The sequence below is a fragment of the Dromaius novaehollandiae genome, chromosome 32, assembly GCF_036370855.1.
Source record: "Dromaius novaehollandiae isolate bDroNov1 chromosome 32, bDroNov1.hap1, whole genome shotgun sequence".
Taxonomy (NCBI): domain Eukaryota; kingdom Metazoa; phylum Chordata; class Aves; order Casuariiformes; family Dromaiidae; genus Dromaius; species Dromaius novaehollandiae.
The window spans coordinates 1039657-1062514 of NC_088131.1; the positions used below are offsets into that span (position 1 = coordinate 1039657).

The 22858-nt window shown below is 50.6% G+C and overlaps 2 protein-coding genes and 1 pseudogene across 2 annotated transcripts; 2 read left to right on the plus strand and 1 right to left on the minus strand.

The window, feature by feature from the left end:
* Positions 1-22585, minus strand: LOC135324584 (PIN2/TERF1-interacting telomerase inhibitor 1-like). Its single transcript, XM_064501164.1, has 6 exons — positions 22493-22585; positions 17650-17759; positions 15581-15673; positions 14757-14835; positions 14376-14447; positions 1-430 (listed from the first exon to the last, which is right to left on the minus strand). Exons 1-6 carry the CDS (start codon positions 22509-22511, stop codon positions 312-314), a joined length of 492 nt encoding a protein of 163 aa, XP_064357234.1. The 5' UTR covers positions 22512-22585; the 3' UTR covers positions 1-311.
* Positions 2196-7591, plus strand: LOC135324583 (T-cell activation Rho GTPase-activating protein-like). The gene is made up of 10 exons (XM_064501163.1): positions 2196-4184; positions 4357-4398; positions 4726-4810; positions 4914-4961; positions 5424-5490; positions 5677-5855; positions 6187-6348; positions 6857-6966; positions 7082-7277; positions 7457-7591. Exons 2-10 carry the CDS (start codon positions 4391-4393, stop codon positions 7589-7591), a joined length of 990 nt encoding a protein of 329 aa, XP_064357233.1. The 5' UTR covers positions 2196-4184; positions 4357-4390.
* On the plus strand, positions 7688-8762 carry LOC135324576 (T-cell activation Rho GTPase-activating protein-like; annotated as a pseudogene).
* Positions 22586-22858: the final 273 nt, after the last annotated feature.

Genomic DNA, 22858 nt, shown 5'->3' on the forward strand with positions numbered 1-22858 from the left:
ACCACTTTTAAGATTTATTAAGGCAAAATGGAATCAACTAACTAGACACGTCTCGCGTCACACGTTTAGGAAAAAGAGAGGAAAAGGGGAAGACAGAGAGAGAGAGAGAGAGAGAGAGAGAGGGAAAGACAGATATCACCACCCGTGGATCCAGCGGCGTCCCGTTGGTCCTCTTCTCTTGGGAGTCGCGGCGGCGGCGGGGGTGGGGGGCAGAGGCGGGAAGCTCCCATCTGGTTCCGCTGACTCCGCTCGAGTTCTTCAGTCGTCGCAAGCAAGCCCCCCAACCCCCCCATTCACCCAGTCTGCAGTTTTTATAGGTTCTTGCCCCACCTCTGGGCGGTGCTTCCTCGCTTCCCATGCAGATTAACTGTCATGCGCAGTCCGCCCTCTCGGAACCTTCCAGAAACGGGCTGGGGCATCTGGGGGTCTCCTGCTCATGCGCAGATGGCAAATGAGTACGTGCAGTCCGTGCCCTAGAGATGACCTTCTGCCCTTTTTGCGCCCTTTTTACCTCGTGCAGGTGCATGAGGTTGTTTATCTCGCGGACGGCTCCCGGGGGCCCCGGCGCGGCATTGCCCGATGCGCCTTGGCAGCAGCGGCTTTGCAGCAGCAGCAGCAATGTCGAGACAAAACTGCATGTAGAGAACTGGTTCTCTACACCACCCTGTGTCTTGACATTGCAGCTTGGCAGCAGGAGAGAGAGAGAGAGAGAGAGAGAGAGAGAGAGAGAGAGAGAGAGAGAGAGAGAGAGAGAGAGAGGGAAAGCAAGCAAGCAAGGAAGGAAGGAAGGGAGAGAGAATTAGGGACAGGGGGGAAGTCGCGGGAATAACATAGGTTTGGGTAAAAAACAGAGGTCTTGCTCAATGCAAGCTTATTCCTTAACAACTTCAACAACATTTAACTTTACAAAACAGACATCAAAACTGAGTTAAGGAGGTAGTATCGTTACAATAGGCATAAAACAGCTGGCAAATGCGCTGTGGATGTCAATATGCAATTTCCTCCTTCAGGAGAAACTGGGAAATGATGGGTACTGTGGTTGGCCATGGCCAATGGATGGCACGGATTTTCTTTATGCCGTCAGGCAAGGTGGTAGGAACAAATTGCATATTTGACAGAACATGTCAGATTAATTGAACAAAGCAAGGAATGATACAAGAACATTAAGGCGGCAACTGCACCTAACAAATACAATATTAACTGTTTCACCCACGGTGCCCCCAATAACCAGGACTACAAATCGCCACTCCAGCCGTTCCAGGTTTGGACGGGGACGTGGGCTATTTTTCTGATATCTTTGGTTAACTGGAGAACTACTTCGCTTACATCATCTATTTCCAAACAACCGTTAGGAATATTTAATTTCCCACACACTTCTCCCTCTTCAGCTAACAGGTAATCTAAAAACCATGTGGTGCTGAAGGATTGCCGAGCGCATCTGTTGGGATTGCCGAGTTAAAAGATCTATTGCGTCAGCGGTTTTGTTGGTAATAATTTCTAGAGCCGCTTGTAGTCTGATTATTCCAGGTTGCAGGCCCGTAATGTTGAATTATTCGTTCAGGAGGCCACTCATTATTTCCCCACTTTTTGTGTCCCACCCAAATTTACTTTAATGGATCCCGTCTTACAGGCAACACTTCTGTCTCCAAGGTTATCATGTACCTTTATGCCTAACTGAGGTCCGCTTGTTTCTGGTAAAAGGAAAAACAAAGGTCTGATAATCCCTATATAACAAATTCTCAACCACCCCGCGGGTAAAAATTTGTGTGCTGTGTGTCCACAGATCCAATAATGCCCTTTCTTAGCTCCAATGCCCTGAGCAAATGGCCCGTTTATCCCTGGTGGGAATTGAAAGTAAGCTGCACCTCTGTTGCCCAGAGGGCTGAAGAATGTGGTTGCCTCATCACCTATTCGGCCGGTACAATACCAAGCCCCAGAAGTGTATGCTGGTGGTAGGTTTGCCATAGCACATATAAGCACATTAAGACAAGAAGTATTTTTCCAACACAGGTTAAGAATGCCATTCTTGGCTGTTGTGTTTTCAACAATAAAGCTAATTATGATCGCAGCACACAATTACAAAAAATGATAAAAATAACTATTCTAACTACCACAGGTAGTATCGTTGAGGACACTCAAGCTCGACATAAGACAAGTCTTCTTCCTCAGTGCCCTCTTCCTTTCAGATTAATTGACCTAAAAGGAAGGGAGGATCCACCTGGTATGGATTCTAAGATCTTTCCCACGGGCATCAGTAGCTACCCATGCATACAGATTTTTTGAAGCTTTTAGTACTAGAGGTATTTGTCCCACAGTGGGTAAGTGCACTAGAACCGGTTGTCCCGGGTAATACAAGGGATTCCTCGGTTTCTTATTCTCCCTAGTCCCGGGTAAGAGGGATGGAGGATTAGGGCAAAAAGCAGTGAGTCTGGGGCAGCCATTTACTCCCCATCGTCCATTGACTTTAGTTACTGCATCAGATATTCGTCGCGCCCATCCGGGATTGTGCGGTCTCAGGGTTCGTTTTAAGAGTCCGTTTGTACGTTCTACAGTACCGTTTGCCTGGGGATAATATGGGGTATGGAAAATTTTTCAGTTTTCAGTTTTTCAGCTGACTTTTAATGCCAATTGAAACTGGATGATGGCCAACTATATAACATGCTTGCCCATGGTTAACCTGAGAGGTCGATAAGCTGGAGCAAGTCCAACAGACAGTAATCACGATGGTCGGGGGGCTGTAGCGCTTTATCTAAGCCTGGAGGAGAGTTGGCTCTGGAGGGGACTTAATGGCATCCTTTCCAAACCTGAAAGGAGGTTAGTGAGAAGGAGGGTTGAACTAGATGATCTCCAAAGGTCCCTTCCAACCTCAACCAGTTGCTGATTCTGTGATTTGGAAACCTGTGGGGGAAATGCCCTCTCAGGAACGGCTTTCAAGAAAGGCAGCAGGCACAGCATCCCAGCGCCTACACAGAAACCCGGTGTGTGTTTTTAGTTGAGGTTTTCTTTTTGTACTTTACAGAACTCATTTTACTGCACATACTCTGAACACAGTTCCTCCCATGTCCCAGACTGCAGACATGGAAATGCCCCAGCGTCGGAGGAGACAGAGGCCGGGAGATGGCCTGTCACTCCTGCAGCCCCCAGGGCTCCACCCGTCCCGGCCGGCGCATCACAATGTGCCACAGTGGCATCACAGTGACCCGGCCACGGCCACCAGCGCGTGTCCCTCCCCGTGCGGCACTGCGCTGGCGTGGGGCAGTGCGGACAGAGGTGGCTCCCAGCCTGGGGTCACTGCCCGGCACAGGGACACGTGTCCAGCCTCACGCAGGCCTGGTCGGTGCCTGGCGCTGCCGCAGCCGTCTGCCCGGCCTCGGCGCCATGGGGCAGGCCAACATCTGCGGCGCCCGCGGCGCTGCTGCCACCCAGGCACAGCCCGGGGCCCCTGGCCCCGTGGCTCCTGGCGCCCGCCGCGGGCTCTGGCGCAGGGCAGCCTCCCGGCCCCCGCCGCCCCTCGGCACCTTCGTCTCCAGCGGGAGCCCCCAGCTCCTGCTCACCCTCCCTGCGCAGGTGACGCGGCACCAGCGCACGCGCCAGAGGCACCTCCTGCTCTTCCCCCACGCGGTCGCCATCGCCAGCTTCAAGTAAGAAGAGCCACCACAGCCCTCCTTCCTCCCCAGCACCGCCTCGGCCAGGGTCTCCCGCGGGAACGCTGCATGCCCAGCACTGCTCTGGAAGGAGAGCAGGGGGCAGGAGAAGGGCACAGGCTCCTGCTCTTGTCCTCCTCCCCTGCAGGCCCTCACCAAGGGTGCTGCTGGCATCACTGCCCTGCAGCCACTTCTCCAACGGCCTCTGCGTGGCGGCTGCAAAGGAGGCTCCTTGCTGCTGCCTGGGGCTCGGGGCCACCCTCCCCATGGCTCTGCCCTGGGAAACGGCTCTTCCTGGGGGACAGCTGGGGTGGCCCCCACGCTGCACACCCACACCCCAGGCCCTGCTCTGCCTCCCTGCAGGTGCGGCTCCATCTTCTGGCTGAAGCACCGCGTGCGGCTCAGCGAGCTCTGGGTGCTGTGCAGCGAGGAGGCAGCCGCAGCCAGGCCTGAGGAGGAGGAGGAGGAGGTCTTTGGCCTCAAGTGCAGCCACACCCTCATCCTCGTCTGGCCCACCAACCTCTGCGTGGTGACCTTTGGGTGAGTGTGGACGACAGGTCCCAGGGCTCTGCGCGAGCCCCTGTCCTGCCCCACGTGGCTCGGCCCTGGCCCGGGGACTCTGCCCACGGGGGCGAGAGCTGTTTGGGGCCGCATCTGCCCCAAGCAGGAGGAGGGGCAGCGGGGCTGAGGCTGGGTCTCCTTTGTGCTGCAGGTCGCAGGAGGTGAAGCAGCTCTGGCTGGACACGATGCTCCGGTAAGCTCTGCCAGGGAATGCAACCTGCCGCCGCAAGGCTGAGTGGGCGAGTGCTCCGGGTGGAGCTGCACGCAGAAAGACCCAAATGTCGGTGGGGAAAGGTGCCCCCACTGCCCAGGGCAGCTCCTGCGCAGAGCCGCGTGACTTGCTCAGCCTCGCGGTTGCAGTCAGCACCGACGCCGGGAGCTGCAGAGCGGTGCTGGCAGCCAGCGCTGTGGGAGGCTCTCGGGGGTCGGGCTGCCAGGCAGCGTGGGGCTGGCTGGCAGCAGAGAGAGCAGCGAGGGCTGGGGGTGACAGAGCTCTTCCCGTGCCCTTCCCTGTGCACAGGCAGAGCCCAGGAGCCCCAGGAGCCAGGCTCACCCGACTGCCCTCCCTGCGGCTCCTCACCAAGGTCATTGGCTTCTACGGTCCCGTAAGTGTCCTCACACTCGCCGCTCTGCCCCAACAGTGGCTCGCCTTCCCCAAACCCACCCTTGCACAAGTTTCTCACGGCGCCTCTTTGCTCTCTTGCCTAGGAGATGTCACTGACAGCGGCGACCGTGGAGACGCTGATTTCGGTAGAGGTGAGCAGGGGCTCCCTGTGCCCTGCCCGGGCTGCCTGCGCACGCGGGCGATCTCCGCACCGCGCGGCAGCTCCCTGGGACATGCAAAGGCAGCAAATGCCTGGTGCCAGGGAGAGCACGGCACGGCAGACTGTCCCTGCGGTCACGTGCAGACCCCTTGTGCCGCACGGGGGCTGCTCGGGATCAAGGGAGCAGCCTGCAACTGTGCAGGGGGCTGGGGGGCTGCAGGGCCGCTTCGGGGGCGCTGGCTGCAGCAGCAGCCTTTGCCACAGCCCCCATGGCACAGAGGCACAGCGTCAGGCCTGCACCTCCAGCCTCTCCTCCGCAGCCCTTGGACCACCCCTGCTTTTCCTGGCAGCCTCTCCCACATGCCTGCATTGCTGCAGCAACATCGCTGGAGCAGCTCCCTCGAGGCCCCCACTGAGGAGGGGCGGCTCTGTAACCATCAGCCCTTTCTCACAGGCTGACGCCAAGAAAGGCCCCCGCTTGGACCCTTCCGACGGCGAAGAGGCACTTGGCCACTCGGCTGGTGAGTCGGAGAAAGAACGGCAGCAGCTGCCTTCGGACAGGCTGCTTGTTCCCTCCCCCCGTGCAAAACCTCGGCGCCTCCGGACAAGCTGCGGGAGACCCTGCAGCACAGGGCACCGCACACACGCAAAAGGCAGCCTCTGCGCCAGGTTTTCTACCCTGAGTTGGGCTTTGCTTTTGCTTGCAGCAGAGGGAGCGAAGGCAAGAAGGCAGGTGATCTCCTGGCCACTTGCTCGGCGAGGAACCCCTGCCAGCAGGGCCTGCCCTGTCCCAGGGCAGCTCGCCTCTGGCCCCAGGGCGGCTCTCTTTGGCCAGCCTCTGGCAGCTCTCTGCGGGCAAGACGGGGGCCTGCCCCAGCCAGTCCAGGTAAGCAAGCCTGCCCACAGAGGCACGCTGCTTCGGGCCTCTCGCGCGACACAGCCTGCCCAGCACTTGTGCTGGGGCTCTCAAGAGAGAGGCGCTTTGGGGCTTCCCCTTCCACACGCGCTGCTGACACACAAGGCCTGCAGGCCAGGTCCCAGCCCAGGGGGGAACGGGGGCCAGCTCTGCGGCTTTGCTCCAGCCCACACCACTGGCACGGGTGCCTAGGAAATACCAGGTTATTGCCAGTGTGATCGACGTGGAGCGAGAAGGAGCTACTAAGGCAAGCAAAGCAGAGTGTGCCCCCAAGTCCAAACCTGTCCATTCCTTCCTGCAGGAGCTCCTGGCTATACTGTATGAGAAAGGGCCTGCCACCGAGGGCATCTTCAGGAAGGCGGCGAGCGAGAAGGCCCGCAAGGAGCTGAAGGAGGTCCTAAACCAGGGCAAGAGCGCTGACCTGGACAGCAGACCCGTGCACCTCCTGGCAGTGGTGCTGAAGGTGAATTCCTTGCACCAGCAGAGCACACAGCTCTCCGAGCACGTGCCTCATGTGCATGGGCTCCTGGCAGTGCCTCCACTCCCCTCGGTGGCACTCCAAGCTAAAAGCCTACTGAAGCCAGACTCCGGGCTTCAGGCTCAGGACACTGTGGCACTTTTCTTCCCCCTCAGATTGTCAGCTGCCCTAGTTCTGCCCCTGATTCCCTGCATGACCATGGGAAACTCCCTTCCTCCACCTCCTCCTCAGCATCCTCCTCTCCTCAGGGAGGACCACGGAGACTCAGGGCTGCACCAAAGGCTCAGCTAGGAGCTGGGTCCTGCTCCTGCACTAACACCAGTGCGTTTGGCACGCACTCGCACAGCCCCCCGCGTTCTCAGTGCTCAGGAGCACCTTTGGGAGCAGGCAGCTCAAAGCAACCTGCCTGCTTGTGAGCCCAAGGCACCGCGATGCTCCCTCTCTGCTCACTGGCACTGTTGAGAGCATCCTCTAAAGGACCTTGGCCTTGCAGGACTTTCTTCGGGATATCCCCTCCAAACTCCTCGTGGACAGCCTCTACGAGGAGTGGATGCAAGCGCTGGAGAAGCCAAGCCAGCAGGACAAAATTGACAAGCTGAAGGAGTAAGAGTTTGAACCGGTCCCACCATTTTGGAGGGCACTCCAGCTTGCTCCCGTGAAGGCAGAGCGGTGCCTGTGCCCTGCATCTTTAACCTTCCCTTTGGTTTGTGTTCCCTAGGGTGGCCGACAGCCTGCCCACAGCAAACCTCCCGCTGCTGCAGCGCTTGCTCGCTGTGCTGCGTCACATCAGCGAAAACGTGGAGACCAGCAAGATGGACACCAGCAACCTTGCGATCTGCGTGGGGCCAAATATGCTGAGCCCCTGCACGGACAACGTGCTCACGCTGGCAGAGCTGAAGGAGAGGAACGACAAGGTCTGCGGAGTTCAGCCCCTGGCTCCCGCCTTTGGCGCAGCTCGGGGCCAGCCCCGCACAGCCCCCTGCCCTTGCCAAAGCTCAACGAAGCAGCACCTCTGAACATTGGGGCGCCCCACATCAGGACTGTGTGCAACAGGACAGGCAAATCTCTGACATCACGGGTTTTCTGTGTGCAGGTGACAGCCCTGGTGGCGTTCCTAATAGACAACTGCCGAGCAATATTTGGGGAGGACATCACCTTGCCCTTCAGTCCCTCAGCCCAGGAGTCACCGGAGCACACCAACAGCTCCACAGGTAGGAGGAGGCACTGATGGTTGTGCCAGGCCAGGGCTGCTGGTTTGCAGTCTTGCCTTGCATAGCAGAAGACAGAAGGCTGTGGCAATGCAGAGAGCTGCAGACACTTGAACATGGTAGTGCAGTGGTTGCCCCCTGGAACACTTTCCAAAGGACAGCACTCCCAGAACAGCATTCCTCCCAGATGGGAAACGTCTGTGCACTTCTGCTCCTCTCCTAGTTGCTAACGCTGGCCTAGAAGTGCACTCTCACAGGACATTGTCCTCGGGGGTCCTTGTTTTGCTAGGGTGCGTGGTTCCACAGCGAAAGCCCCCTTGTATCTTCAGGTGGCCCCTAACAAAGACCTAGCAGGCTCTTTCTCCCCACAGGACACCCAGGGGCTCCTCAGCATGACGGTTCTGCCTGCAACAGCGCGGAGCCGCAAGCTGAAGGCAGCACCCCCGTGTTGGAGCTGGAGCAGCCCAAGGGCAGGAGCAGCAGTCTCCGCAGGCCCTATCCTACCTGCGTCTCTGCCCCTTCCCTGAGCAATTTCACCAGTGGCATCAGCAGCATGGACAGGTGCTTCTCAGAACCAGACCTGTCCTGCCACGACCGCCTGGAAGGCTGGGCAAGGGAGCAGGAGGCCAGCGAGAGGGAGGGCAAACTGCCAGGGCAGCAGTAACAGCTAAGGTTGCAGAAGGAGGCACTGGAACAACACCGTGCAGGATTGCCTTCCCAGCTATCAAACAGCTCTCCCTGCCCCAAACAGCCTCCAGCTGCTCCCTGCACAGCTCCTTGCCTCATCTGATGCCTCCGTCTTCCCCACTTCCCCACTACTTTCACCCTCTACTCCACAAAAGACCTTTCGAAAGAGGCCCCAGGCTTTTTCCATCAAGTGCACCGAGGACGGCAGGACACCTGGCAGAGCCATCGGAAAGCGCTGCGTGTCATGCTCTTGGCAAACCGCAGGAAAAGGTGCCCAAAAATCCTCCAGAGCTGGGGGCCTGGGAAAACAGGAGCTGCCAGAGAGACAGCTCCCCAAGGACAGACAGTCAGTTCTCCTGCACAATTGTCCAGGGAGACAAGAAAAGCCCTTGCCTGTGGCATATCAGCAAAGACCCCATTTCAAGGCAGCGGAGGAAGTGTTTCGAGAGGAGGGTGGAGCAGAGGAATTCTGGAAGAACCCCCCCTTATGAAGAGCCTCCCTAGACCTGCCTGACCACGAGAGTTCCCTCTGTGGCCTCACAGTATCAGCCGCGAGATCCACCACATCCAAGCAGGACACTCTGCCCCCCTGCCCATGCCCCAGCTGTGCACAGGACACGGCAGAGGTGTCTCCAAGGCATGTGCTCAGGGCCCGAGGTTCTGCACAGAGGGATTTGGAGGTGGAAACCACAACCCGCACGATTCCTGCTGGAAGAAATTCCCCTGGCAGTTTCCCTGGGACCCCTGCAGCACATCAACTGGGAGCCGTGTGTGAATCCTGTCAAGGACCCAGCCCAGGGGTCACCTTCTTGGGCACCCGATGGATAGGGGGACGGAAAACACTGCCAGAATCTATATGAGAGGTGATAGAAAACATTCCCACACTTTCAGATCAAAACCCTTGAGACCTGTCTGAGGAACTTGGGGGGTTTTGGAGGTGACACTTTCCTGGATTCTGTATTCAAGTAGCACCTCTGCATGATTTGCTGAGGAAAAGCTCCCTACGGAATTGGGAACCTCAACACCAGGCAGCATTAAGTGCTTTCAAAAAGGAAATGCTTGCTTGACCATCGAGGGGACACCCCCCAGCCTACATGCCCATGGGATTACGGCAACAAAATGTGCAAGGCAGAAAGGATTACACCGTTGCCATAGGCTCTAAAGTTTGGCAAGGGTGCCAGGAGAACCACACTCCCTTGGAGAAAGTGCTCTTAGCTGCCTAAGAAGGGCAGCTAACAACCGAGCCATTAACGCAAGAAGGGAAAAAAAGCTATGCGTGCTGAAAAGTATTACAGGCCCTTAGAATGCAGCTACCAAAGAGCTCTTCTGCCTGTTGCTAGGGACGCATCAGGGACATTCATACAAAAGGAATGGCTTGAGGCCAAGATGCTGTCATTCCTAGTGTCTTTCATGGGAATGTGTGGGCACCTGCCTTGGCAGGAGATCATTTGCATTGCCGTACTCATGGCACTGAGGAGGTTAGCCAGCACTGCAGCTACTGGCTATGCAGGCAGGGATTGACCTGTCCTACCACGCCCAGAGCTCTGGACTTAGGCAGGAGGAAACACTCAGCTGGTCCCTGTGCCTGGCAACTTGCCTGTGGTACCGAGACATGACAAGCATATGACAATGCTTTGGGAGGCATCTGGGTATGCACCTTCAGTTGTATTCCCTGCAAAGATGATGTCAGCTGTGAAGTTGGCAACGTTAGCTGTTGGAATGGGACATCTGCTTTTGATCAAATCACCAAGCAGAAGTACTGCTTAGCTTCTCCTGGGACTGAACACAAGATGTCTTCTTTGGCACCATTTAATACCTCCGTCACACTTGGAGTGACCTTCCATCAACTAGACAGCTTTCCCAAAAATCCCCACCAAGGCCACTAAATGTCTGTGCAGAACTGGAAAACACTGAGAAGAGAGAGAAGGAAAAATGAGGGATAATCTAGCAAACTGATTCAGTGAGCAAAAGTGGAAACCCGCCTGCCTGAACAGCCTTGGGATGAGATCTTGAAAGGCTGGTCACCAAAAGCTCTCCGTGCATTGCGACTGATGCTACCTGCTCTGCTCCTACTGTTAATAAACACCGCCTTGTTCTTTGTTGTCACCTTGATCTTGACCTGTTCATTTCAAATGCAAAGAGTTCCCCTCCCACGCGTGGAATACCTGACAGAACCTGGTCAGAGAGGAGGGCATCTGACACACCTCCCTGCTGAGACGGGCTCCAGGCAGCAGGCCTGCTTCCCCACTGCTCTGCAGGCCCAGGGGCACTGAGGGTTGCGCAAAGCAGGTGCAAAATGCTGCTTTCTTGGTCCACATTCCCTCTGCATGCCTGAATGCCCCCGTCTCCCATGGCAAGCAGCACAGAACCTCAGCCATGCAGGTCCCTTGGAAACGCAGCCATGAAGGTGACCAGGGTCATTCTGAGGGGAACTTGCTTACTTTTCTGACCCAACAAGTGTTTCAATGCCCATAATGCACCATATCCAGTTGCAAACCCCCGCAAATGATAACATGCTGCTACTCTGCCAGCAGTAGCCAGGCAGCAGCACCTGCAGCTGCCATGTGCCTCTGCACCAGGACAAGTCCTGACTCCAGGGAAAGGAAGCCCCCCTTGCTTAGGTGCTCTGGTTGCACTTCTCTCTGAACTGTGAGAGCAGTCAGTCCCTATTGCCTGTGTCACTAGGACAAAAAATGAAAGCTGCTGAGGAACTGCAGAAGGCTCCACATTGACAGGAGGAGGCAACACCTTCAATCGATAGTCTGAAAAGAGCAGCAAGGAAAATGCATGGGGAAAGGCGATCTGCTGGGCCAAGTGACCCCATCCCCAGAGGCACAGCCAGCTCACATGCACACAGCCAGCCACGAGCCTGTGTGGGTGCTGGGGGAAGCACTGTTTTTTTATCACCTCTCTGAACAAAGGGGAAGCAAATGGTTCACAAATCCCAAGCACACTTGGACTCTCGGGAGCTCTGCTTCATCTTCCCTGGAAGAATAGGAAGAGGTTTCACACACTGTAAATCAGACTGGCTCTTCAGCCAAGCAGCCAGTTACAGAACTGATCCTGTGGCCGCTCAAAACTCACCCTTCCGCCAACCCACACTCCTCCCACCAGCTGCCCTGACAGAGGCTACCGCCCAAACGCAAACCCTGCAGCTTCAGGGGGGGCACCCACAATGTTGACAGGATGCAGCAGTATTTTGTGAACTTGTAAGGCCCAAAGCAAGAGAACTGCAGGAGCGATTCCCCGGGAGGACAGCTTGGTGATAAAGGCTGAAGACTTGCAGGAAGGTTCCTTCACTGCAGGGTCCTTTCCCCTCAGGCCTCCTGCACAGCCCGGGGCTTTGCAGTTCCAGCCCACTGGTCACAGGGAACAACCCTGTCCTCTTCCTCCAGGCCCTGAGCAGCAGGTTTCTACACTCAGCTTTCCCTGCGCCCTCCACCTGCCTTTTCTCTGCCTCCACTTCTGTTGCACAAAGCCCAGACTTCACACAACACGTGCAGCCCACCAGCTTTGGCTGGCATTCACCAGCCTGCTCCCCCGGGCACCACGGCTTAGGAGGGCAGCAAGGGACCGCAGGGGCAGTCAGGAGCTTTGCAGAGGCCTCTACTCCAAGGAGGACACGACATGCCGCGACACGATGCACACGTGCACACCCACTCGGAGAGGGACAGACACCAGGAGACGTGGCATTGGAGAAGTCTCTGGGTGTGCAAAAGAGAAGAGCCGTCACTCCCGCTCCCTAGGGCACCAGGGAGGAGGGCCTGGAGGGGAACGCTGGAGACTTGTCGAAGGGGTATTTCTTTCACTTCCAGCGCCGCTTTTTTCCACAGCCTTCCTGCACAGCTTCAGCTCAGGCCCCAGCAATCCCACTCAGCCGAGGGAGGCTGGTGCCAGGCTCCCCCCAAAGCCTCCTGCTCCTCCGCACCATGTCACGTACCAGCTCAGGCTGCTCTGGCCTCAGTCCCACCAAACAGGCAAGGCAGAGCAGAGATGGCCACATCGCTACAAAACACTTCTCTCTCTAGAGTAGATACTCAGTGATATACAAAGAGTTACATCTCCCTAAGCACTCCTATGAAACAACTGCAGAGCAGGGTTGGTCTCTGGCAAAGCTTGCAGTAACTAGGAGGGCGAGCTCTTGGCAGCCCCTAGCTTGAGAGGAAACAACGGGGTAGGCCAGCATGATGGGGGGGTTGGGAAGCGAGCACAGGTAATCCTGCCGTGTTTTCCCACCTCCTCCTCACCCCTTGCATTGGCTCTCCCTCCGAGTGTATTGCAAGATGTCAGGCAGGAGCTGCAGACCTGCTCTCAGGTGCTGCACGAAATGGCAGATGCACACCTCCTGTTCCTAAATGGGGATGCCTTCACCCCTGCCTTGCCGGAGAGACGCTCGCCTCACCGCCTGAAAGCCTGTGGCCAGGGAGTATCCCATACAGCACGAGGGTCTCCTGACAACACAAAAGCAGGCTCTTTGTGGCTCCAAGGCAGCTGCACAGAGCCGCAGCAAGCCTGAAAGGAGACAAGCCCTTGGCCTGCACTTTTCAAAGCAGCAAGTGTGCTGAGGCTACAGAAGCGGGAGAAGGGGCTCGCAGCCTGGAGGGTCGTGCTGCCATTCAGAGGGCTCTTGAGAGGCTGGCGAGGGCAATCTCCTGCAGCTGAGCAAAGGCAAGTGCAGGGTCCTGCCTCTGAGCAGCAAGAAGCCCATGCAGCAGGACAGCCTGGGGGCCGACCTGCTGCAGAACAGCTTGGCAGAGAAGGACTTGGGGAGTCCTGGTGCAAAACAGGTTAACCATGGGCAAGCATTTGATCTTGGAGCACGGCTGCAAGCAGAGTTATCTGGATGAGTTTTGCCAGCTTAAACAACAGCCAAAAAACAAGTTTCAGAGCAATGCTTGCGGTCTGTAAATCACCAAACTTGAATCCTACTGGGACCTTTCAACTTGCACCCAAATTTATCCTCAGTGATGGAAATCTCTTGTCACAGTTGCTAAAAAGACCATGGAAAAATAACTCCATATGACAGAGAGAAATAGGGCTTTAGGGGGCCTCTTTGCATCCGTACAGATGACCCAGGGAATACAGCACAGGTTTAGGAACAAGTCAGCCTTGCTCACTGAACCTGCCCCTGTGCTGACTCACTGTGTCCTTGGGCAAGTCATTTCAGCTCTCTGCTCATCAGTTTGCAGGTTTCCCACCAGTTACACCTAACTGATCTTCCCATCGCTCAAGCTGGAACTTGGGTAGGATTTATACAGAAAGACAGACAGGAACTTTCGGAATTTCCCTACAATATGCTATTTTACCGCTTTAGGATTTTAACTACAGCACCTAGCACTGTGTGGCCTCAGATCACAATTAGGGCTGCAGTGCACAAGGATGACTAACATAGCAATTAAAAAAAGTTTAAGCTTTAGATCCAGAATTTTAATCCTCATTTTCTGGACTGTCACCAACTACAAGAGTCAAGGAATTAAACTTTTCCCTAAACAACTAATTTGATCCTTCTTGTAATTGACTTTCCTCCTCCTCCTTCTACCCTCCCTCTCCTAGAAAATCTTCTGCTCTCTACTTGCTGAATTCACTAGGGTGACAATTCTGCCACTGGCAGCATGCGGACAGGCTGTCCAACAGATCCTCTTGATTTAATGACACTCCACAGAGGCTTGTTCAGATATGCGGTTAGAGTCTGAACTTGAGAGATGTACCAGTCTAACTAAAGGAGAGATGATAAACCAGCTTTGATGTGTGCAGTTCTTTCTGTAAGCTTGCACCCACCGTTGAAGCATTACTTCATTTTTTAAACAAAGGTCAGACTGAACATACACCAAGAGCTTTTCAAAATTAGATGACTTTATATATAGCTCTTTTGGGGAAGCTGTATAGTTTCCCCACTTGTGTGCTCTACATCACGGCTAGAAAAATCACATTATACCACATTCAAAACAGAAATGCATAACCCTGAGTCAAAAGCTAAAAAGCAGTTCTTTGAGGGCAGGAAAAGTAGGCAGTTAAGAAACCACCAGAGCATGCAAGCCAGATGCAACAGTTCCTTAGCTAAACAAAGGCAAACGCGTTGCAATGGCGACTGTTTTTGTTGTGAGCTTTCATACTCACTCTGGCTGCTTTTCAAAGAAACAAGTGCTGTTGTAGCACATCCCAGCAAAAGGTCCTCCTCTATGTTGTGGTCTTGGGTAAAACACACAAGTTCAAAATGTTGATGTTTGCTATCTCAATAAAAAGCCTTTAACAGGAGCCTGACCCAGAGCGAAAACAACACACTAAGATTTACACATCCAATTAGACAAACTTTAGCATGATCATGGATGACACGTCCTTCTGCTCCCACTGATTTTCAGGGAGAGGGGGAGGAAGGGAAGTTGTCAACCCCATACTATGAGCAGCCCAAAGGATTAGGTCCCAGCTAGCCTTTTAAGACAGAAAGAATGGAAACCCTGTTAAGCTTCCAGCATCTGACTGAGCAAAGCATGAACCTACCTGTTTCACCCTGTCCATGGCAATCATTCAGTTCAGCCAGAAGCTGGTTGAAGTCATCCTGATGAGCAATCCAGCTGTCCTGTAAATATCACCCACATGAATACAAGGCAAGAGCTTTCAGTCCTAACAGAAATTTCACTAAAAAGCGTATTAAGATTCTGCACTCTGAGAAGTAACTTAATTGCAGGTACTCAACCCTTCTTGGCAGGAGGGACCCTCTGAAACTCCACAGGTGGCAACACTAACAGTGGCTTGTTACAGTCACTCCAAAGTGCAGAAGGGATAAGGGTTGTGTTTGCATGTCTTCAAACAATACTGAGCTGCTGTTGGCTCTGCGTGTCATAGTCTGGGCAAGATGTTTTCAACAGCAGGCAGGAAATATTAAGGTGATTTTCCGGCAACAATGTTACTCGAGATGTTGACTCAGAATCCAGTACCTTTAGGACTAAATTCTGCTTTTGCTATGTACCTGAGCTCCACTCAGGAAGGTGACTGTTCCAGAAGGAAAGACAGAAGGCATAAAGCTAAGCTAGGTAGTCTTTACAGAAGAGACACAGAGGAAGCAAGTATTTTAGTGGTTTGCTAGAAAGCAACTATTCTCTGAACAGCCTCCTGTACTCACTGTAACCTTTCCAAATAGCCACTTTCTCCCAAAACACCCAACAGAGCGTAACTAAACTGAAGGTCAAGAGTTTCTGCAGAGATGTTCACACAGGTGTATACCGCCACCAGGAGTGACAGCAGATTTCACTGAAGTCCCATTACAAAGGTTGTGCTTTAGCTGAAATGGGAGCCACATTTTCTTACCTAGGTCTAGTGCTCACCTCGTGATTGATGGTTGCTCCTAACCCCAGCATGTTGTTTTTCACGTGAACCTTGATATGTTCTGTATTCCCTTGTTCCTGAGCCCCAAGACCCTAAGGAGGATTTAAGGGCAAAAGCGTAAGGATTCTTCTGCAGTGTCTAAGCAACTAGAGCTTTTGTACTGTAAGACAATTTGTAATGAAATACAGCAATAAACCACAAGTTACTATTTATTTGCTTGCCCGCAACTTAATTCATTTGCAGGCATTAGCACACACGAGATATTAACTATTTTTAATTTACTACTAAAGCCTCCAGCAAAATATCATAAACACTAAAATAGCAACAGCATTATGTAGCTGGGTGATTAATCAGGAAGCCACCTGACACTCCCAGGCAACTCCGAAGTGTTTACTATTTTAAAACAAAACACACAAAATCAATGTGTCTCTCACCAAAAATACAGTCACTATTGGGAAGGCAGATGCATAATGACAAACAGCTATAAGACACAGGATAGCTCATACTGCATAATAAAGGTATGTTGGGGTGGGGGGCAGAGAAAGGATCAGAATGCAGCTAACAGAGCCTTAAAAACATCCTCTATAGCATTCACATCCGTAACTTAGTAAAGAGATGGGGGCAAACAAATGTTGGTTTTGTCTGTTCTAAAAACCCTAAGCATTCGCATCTTGGAAGCAATCTTTGGGTCTGGTATTATCCTTTTTATCTGTATGATTTGGGGTGGGGGGGAGACAAAGCCTTTGTCTGAGTTTATAATGAAATGGGGATATAAAACCTTCCAGCACAGCTGTAGCTGTTGTAAAGGAAGACCCTGCAGCCTAAGCCAGGAAAATTACTGTGAGGAAGATGAGGGGAGATGATAGACACAAAGCAACACAGGGCCTTCCTTCCACACCCTGACACAGTGTTCGTAACGGCAAAGGCATTATCTACGCTGAGATGAGCTGGCTGCCTAAGATATAAACAGAATATTTAACAGCATTTTTTCTACTCTGGGTTATACATCTATTTTCATCTTACATACAAAACAAACATGCATGCACCTTTACATAGCCAGACAGTTCTCAGTCACATACTGCAACAGTTTGTTCTAAAGCCTAGAGAAACCAATGCCAGTTCCTTGATTTCAGCAGCCTTTGAATCAGGTACCACTGGTTATTTTTGAAATTAAAGGCAGGCAGAAGATTTTTTATGTACTAAATAGAAGCCAGTTTTCTGAGGCAAGAGTAGGCTACAATCCAAGAGCAGGCTTATTTTTGGCACTGTAAGTTTTAATTTATTCAGAGTTGAAAACAGTCCTAATTTTATTCCTTTTAAAAGGGGCAGGGAGAGGAGTTGAAGGAGAACAGTTAAAGATATATTGTGGATTTTCTTTGTGCGTTTCATTAGTGACGCAAGACTTGAAAACACGCTGACACGCAAGCCCAACTCCCCGCTTTGCTGAGACACCTTTGTGGAAGTTAAAGTGCTTTTAAGGGAGAGCTGAGATGTCTGCATTGACCTAGAGAGTTATTCTTAGCACCAAAGCCAGTCACCTCACCCCCTTACCACACAGGGATAGGCTGGAAGCTGAAAGGAATACAGCTCACACACTACATTTCAGTCATTCAGGGAACACATCAGAAGTAACCTTTCAAAAATAGGTGAAAGATTAAAGCAGATCCTGGAGTTGTTTTAAACAATATAAAAGGCCATGGAGAGAACTGAGGGGATAAAGGCAACATAAAGTCTTCTCTAATACTTATCTGATTTTATATCCATGCTCCTGTTTTTACTGGGGGACATTATCTTGTTTGGGAGGGGAGTGGGGAATGGAAAGGAAGAAAGCCAGAAGTTAGTGAGTACCTGTGTAAAAAAACCTAAAAATTTAACATTGCTCAAGTTTTCTCTGCATTCTCATCAGACTTCAAGAATAAATTACATAAAAAGAAGACGGCTGTTTAAACACTGGGACCGAGAGTCACCAGCAAGTCTTCCACCCAGATCTCTCCTCTTCTCAGCGTTTTTAGTTCAAGAAAAGTTTAGAGACAACCTTTCAGCTAGACAATTCTCCTTTAAGTCATACCTTTCCTTTGGACCAGCCCATCTTTTCCAGCATCTTCTGGCCAAATTTAGATTCATCTTTACTCCAAGCACTGTTTCGTGGATCCACAGACCACTTCTGCCTTCTACGGGCTACAGCAAGAAGGAAAAGTCAGGCTCTGTTTATATTGTGCTTACAGTGTGCATATTATTTATTTCTAATCAATTCAAGAGAAGTCCTTCATTCCAAAAACCAGAGCTTATGCCAGACCAAACATGTTTTTTGGGGGGGGGTTATTTTTACCAAATTATAGATTGCAAAGAAGTCCAGTGAAAAATATTACTATTAATGTGAATAATGCCACAGCAAGATAGCTATGGAATTGGTCAAACCCTGGGGACGGGCTGCACTTTAGCAAAGGCTTTAAGAATTGTCATTTAAAAGTGCAGGCCTAAGTTCTGTTTGAACTTTATTTTACATTTGGCTTCAACAGGTGATCTATAGAAGAGATGTCAAAGCTGGTTTTCCTAGCTCTGACAAATGTCTACTGTCCATCCTTCCTCTTATCGAGAATACAGGAGATCTAGTATCTGCCTTCATAACAAAAAGCCAAACCCCAAATAAAACCTAATCACTCATATGGAATGACAGAGCAGAAATCTACCGAATTTCAGATTTTGGATTTGCCACAAAATGGCTTATTCAGAAACCCTGCAAAAGTCAATAGAAATTATTGCAGGTGTCAGAGATCTTCAGGATCTGGGTTCTTCTGTTCTAAATCTACTACTGAATAACTACAATGCCCCATGCCCAAATACATATGTTTGCCTTTATCACTACGAATAGCTTCACTGAAATCGAGGAAGAAAAGTTACTACAGTTAACCAGTCACATTAAGTGTGCACCTAAACATATGCAGGAAGAGAACTGAAATAAAACAAGATGAAAAGAATGGGAGACAGGAAGATTACAAACTTCGTTAAACAAGATGGGAAATGGAGAATCATTATGACCGATTAACTCAAGGCCATAAAAAGTCAGTAGGAACCCATGTCCACCGAGACGTTTTCATAATAATCAGGAAATCATCTTTCCCTAAAATGCAGTACTCACAATCTGGGCCAGAGGGAGAGAATATCACAGTGAAGTTCAGTTTATTTTTAGCCTCATCTTGGTTCTTAAATAAAAACTAATGCTACCAGAAAGTGTGATGGTGGTTGGATTTTTTAAACATTTTTTGAAGCTTCGAAGCTCAAAATAGGCTACGTAAGGCAGTCCCTTAAAAAGCAAAAGTCTGACAAAGAATTTCGTAAAACACCAAACAGTCTGTTAAAAAGATTTTACAGTATAAGTGACTCAGTGCTGTGACAGAAATCCATACAACACTCGTTCGGTCCACTTCTCTATAGGCAAGTGATTGACCTATTTCCATCAGGCAGCCTTCAGAGAAACAAACATCCACTACAAACCCTGTGCTGGTAACACAACGTGGTAAAGTGCTACTGTGGACTGGGATTTTTACACGGGCCCAAGCAGATTAGGCTTCCCAACCGCTCCGCTGCGAACAGAACGCCTGGCTAGGTGGCTCACTTCACTCATTTACTGTGTTTGAGACAGTCAGCTAGGAATTTGGGGCAATCAATTTCACATGCTTTATCATCTTCCTTCACCCAAGATACAGACAATTTCTAGGGACCCAGGTTTCAGAGGGTTGATAGGGGGAATGGATTAAAAAGATATCAATCAAGCTGGGCAGTAAAAGTTAAGGCCTACCAAAACTGGGAAAATCTTGGCCATTGCTTCCTTGAGTAGCTAAGCGTGAAACAGACATTAAGGTTAATAAAAAGAACCAATTTCATAGAGAAGGTTAGGCTCCCCAGCTGAGCAGCAGCCTTCCTTTCAATCATATTTCCTAATTATTCCCTTTGTTTAAAATCCCTCAATTAGCAACAACTCTCCTTCACTGAGTCACTAAAACCAACTTGCTCAATTTTATTTTTTAATCTATCTATAACACCATACTCAGTATGCTCACCTACTATTTTGCTCTCTGTAACTAGTTCCCCAAGTGGCGAGGTTGCAAATCCCAAGAAATTAAAGTCAATGCAATTCACACTTTTGTAAAGTACAGTGTGTATCTAAGGATTTGTCTACACAGTAGAAGTAATCCATGTCAACTGAATGTGTGAATTTAAATTAATTTCCAAACTGAATTGTTTGATGAAGCTCAACTAATCCACTTTAAAAGTTAATTTTGATTAATTTTCCAGAATATCTCTCTGTAGACAAGCCCCAAGACATTTTACTCCCAGGAGAACCCTGATAACAAAACACGAGGAGACTTAATGCAAAGATTTCTTAAGCTTGAAATTTTAAGAGACCTTCCTCTTCCCAGCACTTTTAATCCATGTACTTCAAACCTTGTAACTACTGTAAGGGGATTAATCCTCACATTTCTGTCATGTTAACACAGTCTTATTTTCAAATAGCATAAGCTAGTTGCAGGAAACTACAGGAAGTTGCTTATATTGATCAAAAGTACTTAAGAAGAATCAGGAACACTTTCATGTCACATATAGCAATCATAAAATCATCTACCCTCTCCAAACAAATGATAAAAAAGGTATTTAGCCTACAATTTGTCAGAGATGTTTGCTCACAGAGGTCTTTTAAAAATCTACTCTCTTCCAGCTAAAAAGTTCAGCTCTGAAGTTAACACCAACGTTCTGGGCTGCTCTTAGAAAATGATGCTAGAGATATTAATGAAATTCTGGGCAAGTAGCACCATCCAGTGGAGAAAAGTGTCATTTCTTTAGATACTCCCTTAACCCAGAAGCCCCACTATTTGGAAGAGATCAATTACTAAACTGTTTTGCCCAAACAAATATGTGCACCAGACATGGAATTAAACTATAATTTTCTGAAAGTAAGCTAGGAGGCATTCAAGAGCTCTGACTCACCCAGTTCATTTCCCCAAATGACCAAATTCTATGTTTGCATTCACAAATCCTTCTGACCCAGTACCCAACTTCTAACTTTGCCCATGTCTCTATAGCATGCAAGATTATGGGTTCCCATCCAAACCAGAGCTGTGGGCCTACATCTAGTGATAACAAGGACAGTAATAAATAGGCTGAATTTGCCTTCAGTGATCCGGAAAAGAAAAAGATACAGTCCACAGACAGGAATGTTTTTTATTCCAAGCTAGGAAACCCATCCATATAGTTTTTCCCTCCAAAATGAGCACCACTAAGACAGACAGTTAATTATCAAAGTTTATTAAAAACTCTGAGTTAAAAATAAGTGAAAAATAAAAGCTAACCTTTTGCCCATTTCTGCTACTGATAGGCTTTTAAACTCAAACTACATAAACTGTTATTTTAGGTTCCTGATATGCATGTGCTTTCACAGTTGTAGTAAAACCAATTAACCCCTCTCCCCATCTCTCTTTTGGGATTAGTAGGAGCATGTGAACTTGATGCAGCATTGCAAACAAGAATACAAGTGTATTACACGGCCTTACTGAATTTGCAGGTGATGAACAAAAACGTACAATTCTGGAAAGGTGGCTTTCAGTAGTTAGATTTGTTTTTAAGACAACCGATTTCCAAAGGGTTTTCTTGTTTGTTTATTTTTCACTATATCCAGAAGCATTAACGTAGCATTACAATACTGAAACTTGCAGTATCAAATTAAAAAAAGAAGAAATTCTCAAAAATGGTACCAACAAAGTTGACATCTGAAATAATCAGAAAGGTACATGCATAAAAGCAATTTTCAACAATTCAGATCTATATCTCCCAATGGAAACCAGATTTTCTGTTTAGCCAGTACGCTTATGTCCATCTTTCCTACAGTTAAGGAAACAAATTTATTAGACCTTCTGTTATGATTTTCAGGGTATCTTGACAACAGTTAATCTTACCAATATCAGCTAAGAACATTAACAACAACCACACACAAGTATACCAGAGCTGTTACATAAAACCCTACATGAATGCAGTATTCTGGAACTACGCAGTAGTCTGTAACTATTACTAGAAAAGTTTCTTGTTGCATTGGCACTCTCCATTAACAAGACGAAATATTGTGCGTGCGTAATTGAGAGGTTTGCACACAGATTTACATTTACTAGAGAAGGCTACTTTACAGAAACGCTTCTTGAATTTGGAAGACAAGGTAACAAAAACTTTGTTTCTGTGGAAAAAAAAAAAAAAAAAAACCCACCTCAGGCCAACCCCAAGAGAGTTCTGTATCCTGCATAGATGAACTTCACCCAAAGAAAAGTTATCGACCGGGATATTCACCCCAAGGCTTTAATCGATGCTGTTAGATATAGGGAGCCCAAGCCTTCCAGCATCTCAGAGGTAGGAGCAAAGCCCTTTTTGATTCCAGTGTCGGGGGGAGGGGGGGAGAAATTACCCAGGTGGCTCGTAACAACATAGAAAACCTTCACGAATGCTCCATTCAGCAACACCCTTGTGCGAAAGGCTTACGAGAAATGGCTCAGCCTTAGACATGAGTTCTCCCAGTGAGCCCAGGGGATCTACTGCACTTAGAGCTACGCAGGCTGGTGCCTTTACCGAAGCAGCCGCCTAAAACCCTTCATCTCCTGCTCTCTCCTTCCCCCACAGCGGAATTTCGCCCTGGCCCCAACCCCCCGGCCTCAGGGCAGCCGCACAGTGCCCAGGCCTGGCGGAGGGCGGCGCGGGGCAGCCCTGAGGCGACCCCGCTCCCCGCTACAGCGGTAGCGCCCAGACCGGCACCCTCCCCGCAGGGATAACGGCTCCTTCTCCTCGCCATTCCCGCCATCACCCCCCGCTGCAGGTGGAATCACCCCCCAGCAAGCGGTTCCTCCCCCGGGGAGCCCCGAGAAGCCACTCACGCTCCGCCAGCATCGCCATCCTGGGGGCCTCCCTCCCTCCCTCCCGGCCGCTGAGGCGCCAGCCCGGCTCCTGGGACGCCGTCGGGGGCCTTCCGCGCTTTCGGGCGCAGGAAAAGGCGGACAAGGCGCAGCCTGCTTGAAAAGCCACGAAGCAGCCGGGCGCAACCATCACCCGTGAGGAAATAGAGGTTGTAAAGCTATCTTCCGGGTGATAAACCTTAAAAAAATACGTAGTATATCGAATATCGGCTATTCCCGCGCATATTTCCGTGGATATTAGACAGGCGTTTCTGCGGGCAGCTGAAGCGCTCGCACATGGCCGGGAGCGGGGAGCGGGGTGTCGCCGACCCCCAGAGAGGCTCCGAG

What these genes read in the sequence shown, in the direction of transcription:
- LOC135324583 (XM_064501163.1), top strand. An exon ending in TCATTGGCTTCTACGGTCCC is followed by an intron (nt 4,811 to 4,913) that starts GTAAGTGTCCTC and finishes TCTCTTGCCTAG; the next exon opens with GAGATGTCACTGACAGCGGC. An exon ending in GGCACTTGGCCACTCGGCTG is followed by an intron (nt 5,491 to 5,676) that starts GTGAGTCGGAGA and finishes TTTTGCTTGCAG; the next exon opens with CAGAGGGAGCGAAGGCAAGA.
- LOC135324584 (XM_064501164.1), bottom strand. An exon ending in TGGGCTGGTCCAAAGGAAAG is followed by an intron (nt 15,674 to 17,649) that starts GTATGACTTAAA and finishes AATCCTCCTTAG; the next exon opens with GGTCTTGGGGCTCAGGAACA. An exon ending in TTCTTTGAAAAGCAGCCAGA is followed by an intron (nt 431 to 14,375) that starts GTGAGTATGAAA and finishes GCGCATGAGCAG; the next exon opens with GAGACCCCCAGATGCCCCAG.